The sequence below is a fragment of the Xiphophorus couchianus genome, chromosome 9 (genome assembly GCF_001444195.1).
Source record: "Xiphophorus couchianus chromosome 9, X_couchianus-1.0, whole genome shotgun sequence".
Taxonomy (NCBI): Eukaryota; Metazoa; Chordata; class Actinopteri; order Cyprinodontiformes; family Poeciliidae; genus Xiphophorus; species Xiphophorus couchianus.
Genome location: NC_040236.1, coordinates 31,666,172 through 31,673,294, shown reverse-complemented (window position 1 = coordinate 31,673,294; position 7,123 = coordinate 31,666,172). Strand labels below are relative to the sequence as shown.

Below are 7,123 nucleotides of genomic sequence, written 5' to 3'. Positions count from 1 at the left end.
TAATAATAATAAATAAATAATAATAATAAATAAATAATAACTAAGTCAGCAAGGTTGCATTTAGTTCTTAAACATTTTATTCTCTTTAGTTTTATTATTTATGAGGAATGAAGACAGTGTGGAATATTTTCTGTGTTTTTGTACATTGACATGTTTTTTAAAGACAGGAGGAACTACATGATGTTTTAGTTAGTTGTAGAACTGGCAAATAATAAGCAGCATCTTATTGGTTATTATTTATTATTGGTACAATATGATAGTTTGCTGTGCAGAAGTGATTAACTCTGATACTAAATACAATGTAAAGTACACTTATTAAACCATTTCTTTTATTGGTTTTATGCAGTTTCTCTGTAAGCTGCATCAAGTTTCCATCAAAACTCTTGAAACTGGAGGTGAAAGATGATTTCTATCTGTTTTCATGCAGGATGTTAATAAAACACAAGCTGCATGCACCAGATCACTGATATGCAGCTTAGTATGCAGAATGCAGCTGGAGATGTAATCAGAGAGCTGATTAACTTTTCTGTTAACAAGAAAATGATGGAGTTTCACATGCCTTGAATAAATCGGTTAGGGGAGGATGTAAGCTGCAAGGCAGAAGGAGTTTCGCATGATAATTATTGGAAGACAATCGATCTTAGCAGGTTTGAGGCAAAGCTACAACATTTTAGATCAGTCAGTCATGAAATGACAGCCAAAGGCATCTTTTAGATAAGAACAGTTTTAGAGACGTTAATATAAACACACTGGTTTTGAGTTATTAGAATGGATTTAAAATTAAGTTTTATTCACCTATTATACTTCCTTGAACAGGTTAGGATAAATCTCTGAGCTAAACAAAACATGTTTGTTACATTTTTTTGCACAAAATCATTCTTAGTTAGATTTTAGACTGTTTTAGGGCGTCTCGTCCCTTTAAATCTGAATAAGGTGCTTCTGGCCACAAACCCAAACTCAACGTTTACTCTTGTACGTGAAAATGGCTACAAACCGATTCGCAATTATACAACCGTACATCTTTGCAAAGCAGAAGTAGAGCCTTCTGCACAACCAACAAGAACACAGAAAGTGGTTTCTGGATGGAAAGTCAACAGCAAAAAACTTGTTACATACAGCGATAAACCAGATGACCGAATATGCAGGAACTCGGCTTCGGTTGCTTGGCAACGGGCTGGGTTTCACTGGGGTTGCTAGGTAATGGGTTGGGCTTCACTGCAGTTGCTAGGTAACAGGCTGGGCTTCACTGCGGTTGCTAGGTAATGGCTGATTTGCAGCGTTACACTCCAGAAAATATTGAAACGGCTCATTTTCCAGACACCAGAAAAACATTAACTTATAGCCAAAACACAGCTGGGTGTTTTTAAAACATTATAAACAAAACTGAAGTATAAAAATATTCAAAATGTGAATTTTTTATAATAAGTTGCCTTTAACTACACAAAAAAATTGCTCGGTAAAAGCCAGAGACAGATTATAGATTGTAAACTAATACAACTTAAACTTTTCCACATTCTTCCGTGTTGCAATATATATGAATTCTGTGTGATAAACCAACACAAATTAATGCAGAAATACGAAGGATGGAAAATAATAATTGGTTTTAATAAAAACAAAAAACCTTGTAGAACAAAAACAACAAACACAAGAAAAAGCTTCTGCTTGTCCAGTTCGGCTGGGTTGTAAACAAACCGACTGTTTTGTGAACACACAGCAGAAAGAGCCAAAGTTCTCCTCCAGACTAATTTTCCATAACAATTATGACGGATAGAATCTGACAACAGAGGTCTGCGATGTCGTTTGTAATCAGGCAGCGGCAGCACTGCTGCCCGCAGTGCTGCAGTCTCATCAGATCACTAATCAGGATTCGGTTCCTCATAATTATCCTGCCCACCTTCACCGTGCAGCAGCAACGCCTCTTCTTTTACCACTTATGGCTGCTTTTTTATTCGCAATGAATAGGCATTAATCAGCTCCATTCACACATGATGGAGAACATTTAGCACATTTATTCAGCACACTTAACACCAACCTTAAGTAGGCATTAATTTAATTATCATTCCAGCGAGCTGCACTATGGATTTGCTCATATATTAACATAATGCAGGAAGTGGACAACTGATGCTGAGATATGATGTAAATCACATCAGCAGGCTGTAGTATTGATGTGGAATAGTTAAAGCAGGATGGCTGGTTAAACTCTGAGTGATCAGGAAATATGATTGGAAGGTTTTGAGTGAAATTTAATTAAAACAAAACAAAACAAAATAAATTGGAAAAACAGATTTTCAATATTTTCAACTGTAAACAAAGTGATGGACTCCATGTAACCATCTGTTTATCTCAAAATTTCACCTCAGATGAGTATAATTTAATTAGTTCATTTATTCTGCATGTGAAAACAAAAACACTTTTAATGAGACATGAAAATTGTAGCTGAGCAAGTTTGTCAGAATTTCCTACAAAATTATTCATTTCTTTCAAAAAATAAGTCAAGCTCAGGGTTAGAAACTGATAAAAGACAAATATTTCAATAATAACTAGCTTTTCAGACATTTTACCTTTTTGAAAATGAAGTTAGAAACAACAAATTTTGGTCAAGTGTGTGAAGGTTGCAGCTTTGTATTCAACAAAGGTGACAAACATTTTAGAAATATAACAATAAACGATTAATAGAATACAGTGTAAACTTAAAGAAACATTTCCAAATAAATTTGGAGATAATTATAGCTAGAACAACAAATTGTTTTAAAAAAATCATTATTCTTGTTCCTGTAAAAATTCCCCTCAGGTTATTTTATTGTTCTGTTTCCCCCACAGAGCCGACCATGAGGAGCTGAATTACTCCCTCTGAGAACAGAAAATACCTGGAGACCCTCTGATCACAGCTTTCTGCTGCATCTAAACAGGTCTGCAGGGAGAGCTGCTGCATGCTAATGACAAGAGACACAATAAACAACGGGAGAGAGAACATGCAGGAAGAGAGGGCGTTCAATCTGAGCCACGTTTCAACAGGACGATCTTTCAGGAGCCCTTAGAGTCCAACATGAACCCACGAGTTTAGACGGCAGGAAGAGGAAGCATAGCTCCTGGCAGATGTCATGACCTATTTCATACTGATTTATTTTTACACAACTTCTTACAGGACTCATGGGTGTGAAGTAATTCTTACAGAGAAATCCTGTCGTTTAAAGGGGACCGATTTTGCAAAATTTACATTTTTGACATATTTGTTCTTCCACTTTCCTCTACAAACAGTTCAAGTGCTTAAGAAAAACCAAAACACCAAGCTGTTTGTTTTTTTTTATAGGTAAATGTTTTGTTCTTTTTGAGCAGCTACAAAAACCTCCGGAATTATCCGTTACCTAGCAACCCCAACAGAACTCCGCCCATCACCTAGCAACCCCAACAGAACTCCGCCTATCACCTGGCAACCCCAACAGAACTCTGCCCATCACCTAGCAACCCCAACAGAACTCTGCCCATCACCTAGCAACCCCAACAGAACTCTGCCCATCACCTAGCAACCCCAACAGAACTCTGCCCATCACCTAGCAACCCCAACAGAACTCCGCCCATCACCTAGCAACCCAAGCTGAGCGCCTAACATTTTTTCTAAAATAAATTGTGTACATTATTTGTGTTTAAATACTGACTGAATTGTCAAAGTTTCAACATTTCCAGACATTTTAACTGCATTTCAAACCACGACTAGTTCAACATGTTGACCTACATAAGTTGTAATTTTCCTGTTAGCCCAGGAAACACGTAAAAACTTATAATTACTTCAATAATTGTACCTTGATTCTATGAAATTATTATGAATCTGATCACTTTGCAGAATAATCTTGAATTAACATCACATTTGTGTTGCTGCTGAAAGGAAAGAAGAATTTCTTCCAGTTGTCTTCCCAGGTGAGAGCATTTTTCTTTTATCTTTTGTTACTCTAGTAGAAGAAAAACTGCTAAACAAGACAGCAGATTTTTAGAGTTGAAATGGTAGGTAATTTCTTTCAAAAGAGCACAGAGGATAAAAATAAAATAAAAATGCTTTATAAGCTCACATCATGAAAATCCCTTACTTCAACTGAGAGCTTTGCACAATATGGAGTCTAAAAGTTAACTGGAGTGTCTCAAATCCTCCATTAGGCAGAGATGGATAAGGACCTCAGCAAAAACCATGAAGTGTCTACAAAGCGAAAAAGGTGAAAGAGAGTTATGTTTTATGGTCCGTGCTGCTTCAAGCTGCTTCTGAAAGCGTTCTGATGTTGGCTGATTGCTGCAGGTGGCGCATTAAAACCCAGAGCTGGAAAAAGAAATTCCTTAAGTTTTTCATCACAAAGTAGAGAGAAAAGCAAAGAGAAGCTTTCCAAGCAACTCAACGATAAAGTTTTAGACTGACTTTAATTTGGTATTCATATAATACAGCACATTTTGGACCAATTCTTACCTGTAACAGATGGATTTTATTTGATTCTGAGAACGTGCTTTGGCTGGGTTGTTCCATGTAAACCTGGCATAATCCATACTTTCATCTCCACATCTTTTTTTGGTTCTGGCGTCTCAGATTTACCAGACTCGTCTTAGAAAACTTTTAATAATCTCCCCAAGCTCAAAAGTTTTCACTGCACACTGCAAAAACACAAAATCTTACCAAATAATTTTGGTCTAGTTTCTAGTGCAAATATTTCAGCACATTTAAATAAGACAAACGTAAAAGTAACTTTTCAGAAAGAAATAGAGGCTTGTTTTAAGTCAATAATTCCTTAATATTGATGAAAACGTACTAGTTTCATTGGCAGATAAATTAACTTACAACATAGAAAAAGTATCTTGTTACAAGTGAAATAATCTGAACTTTTAAGTAGCAAAATTTCATGTTTTTGTTTGCTTGTTCCTTAATTATTAAAATATTTCTGTGTGATTTTTAGTAGTTTATTTACTGATTATTTTTAGGTGGATTATTTCACTTGTAAAAAGAAATTTTTCTAATGTTATAAGTGAAATAATCTTCCAATGAACTAGATATTTTTCATCATTAATTATTGACTTAAAGCAAGCTAAAAAGTTCATTGCAAGTTAATATTGATGAAAAAGTTACATTTTCACTTGCAGATTATTTCATTTATATCAAGACATTTTTCCATGTGAAATAATCTTAAAGTGGAACTAGAACTGGGTTGCTAGGTAACGGCCTGGACTTGGCTGGGGTTGCTAGGTAACGGTGTTTTTGCAGTGCAATGTTTATCGTTGTCTTTCAGTTTGATAGAAAACTTCCGAAATGGATCTAAATAAGCACACAAATCACTACGAACTGTACAAGTTCAAATATTTAACTCTTTAAATTGAGTCCAATATCTCAGCCAGTCCGTATTTACAAAAATAAATAAATAAAACAAAAGGGGAAGAATGGGTAAAGCACTGTTTGGTAATTTATCCAGCTCAGTCCTTCGAGGTTATTTTGTGCTAAATGAAAAACTCCTTCTGGTTTTCACTTTGAACGCTCAGAGAGTCTGGCTGGCCGCTGAACGGGAACGCGCGGCCGTCACTGGACTGCGCCGCTTTCACTTCCTGGTTCCGATACGTCTCCTTCCTGATGCAGATGAACCGAGCCAAGATGGCTGCCGCGCACGCCACGATAAATATGACCACTGCAATCACACCTGAGAACCACAAAACACACAGAGGCATGAAGACAATAGCATCCTGCTAAATACATTTAAAAAAATAAATATTTCAATATTTAAGTCAGAAGAGAAAAGAATGAAACTCAAGCATATATAAATTAATAACGCTATTTATATTTTTAATGCTTTTTTCTGTTGGGTGTTATGACCAGAAAACAGAAATTTGGATTGTCAGAAAATGTAAATATTGTATTAGAAAAAAATACCAATAAAAAAATTTAGTTCTGTATGTACAACTGCGCATTGTAGATTTTATAAAAGGGAGACGTAAAAACTCTGAAATTGTGATTAAGCTCAGAACTTTTCTAGAAAAAAAATAAAAATAATTTTGTGTTTGAAAAGTAAAAAAATGTATAGAAAAAAACTCAGAAATTTTCAGGGGTACAAATTTGGACACCACTTATGTAGAGTTTAAGATTTTTGTCTTGAAAACTTTAAATTGGTATTTTAAAATATTTAAATCACAAATTTTGATTTTGATTAGTTGTGACCGATAGTAATCCATATTATCTCAGGAATCTGTAAGACAGAGTTTCACTATTAGAACTTAATTGCTAAAATAAATTGAGTTATTGGTGGTATTCTAATTTATTAAGAAGGATTTGTGGAAGTAATTGGGTTTGTGCACCAAGCTGAAGGTTACTCTCTCCGGCTTGAAAATGTCTCAGCATCACATTAATGGTGGACATAATTGCAGTGGAGAAGTTTGATTTCCCCAGACAGATTTCAGCTTTTCTGACCAACCATCAGGTTTCCAATTGACATTTTTAGGGAAGCTCATGCATGACAAAAAGCTTTTCAGATGGGAGCATCAGAAAATGTTTCAAATCTGCTAAAAAAAAAAATACAAAGAAATATTTGAGATGAACTGTTGTCATTACAGATCTGACTGTTTTACCTCCAACTAGAGCTGAATCACTCCGAATGGTGTTGACTAAAGGCTGGCCAGGATCCACAGAGTGAGGCGGGTCTACAGAAAAAATACAAATGGTTAATATTAAGAAGCCAACAAAACAAAAGAAAGGGAAGTATCAGAGATCAAAATACCTAGAAATAAAGATTTAGTGTGTTTTCACACTTAGTAGTCCGGTGGATTCGGTTCAATTTGGGACCAAAATTGTAACATTTGTTACATTTTCAGCTGCTGTGGTTCAATTTCACACTGCAATGTGTTAAACAAACCAAACTAATGAAAAACCTGTTCACCTGCTCGCCTGTGGGGGCGCTGCACCAAGAACCACTGAAGAAAATGACATGTAAACCACTGAAGAAGACACTGAGCACACACTGCTAAAAACACAAAATCTTACCAAATAACTTCTGAGGAAGATACAGGAGCTTCTTTTTAACTCAATAATTCTTAATATTGACAAAAAAAGTTCTAGTTTCACTGCCGGATTATTTCTGTTGCGGCGTATTAGGGCCATTATAGATAA

At 35.5% G+C, this 7,123-nt stretch overlaps 1 protein-coding gene and 1 long non-coding RNA gene across 3 annotated transcripts in view; both read right to left on the bottom strand.

Moving 5' to 3' along the window:
* Nucleotides 1-895: 895 nt before the first annotated feature.
* Nucleotides 896-4,744, bottom strand: LOC114150440 (uncharacterized). Its single transcript, XR_003596747.1, has 2 exons — nucleotides 3,428-4,744; nucleotides 896-3,365 (listed from the first exon to the last, which is right to left on the bottom strand). It is a non-coding gene; the product is annotated as an uncharacterized LOC114150440 (long non-coding RNA).
* A 480-nt stretch (nucleotides 4,745-5,224) lies between these two features.
* The window catches only part of LOC114151586 (contactin-associated protein-like 4), an 87,507-nt gene continuing 85,608 nt past the window's right edge, over nucleotides 5,225-7,123 (bottom strand). For both annotated transcript variants that reach the window (XM_028028893.1, XM_028028894.1), the window contains 2 exons: nucleotides 6,586-6,657; nucleotides 5,225-5,663 (listed from right to left, as the gene is read on the bottom strand). In XM_028028893.1, the coding sequence (XP_027884694.1) occupies nucleotides 5,467-5,663; nucleotides 6,586-6,657 (269 nt within the window). In that variant the 3' untranslated portion in view covers nucleotides 5,225-5,466. The remainder of the gene's footprint in view (nucleotides 5,664-6,585; nucleotides 6,658-7,123) is intronic.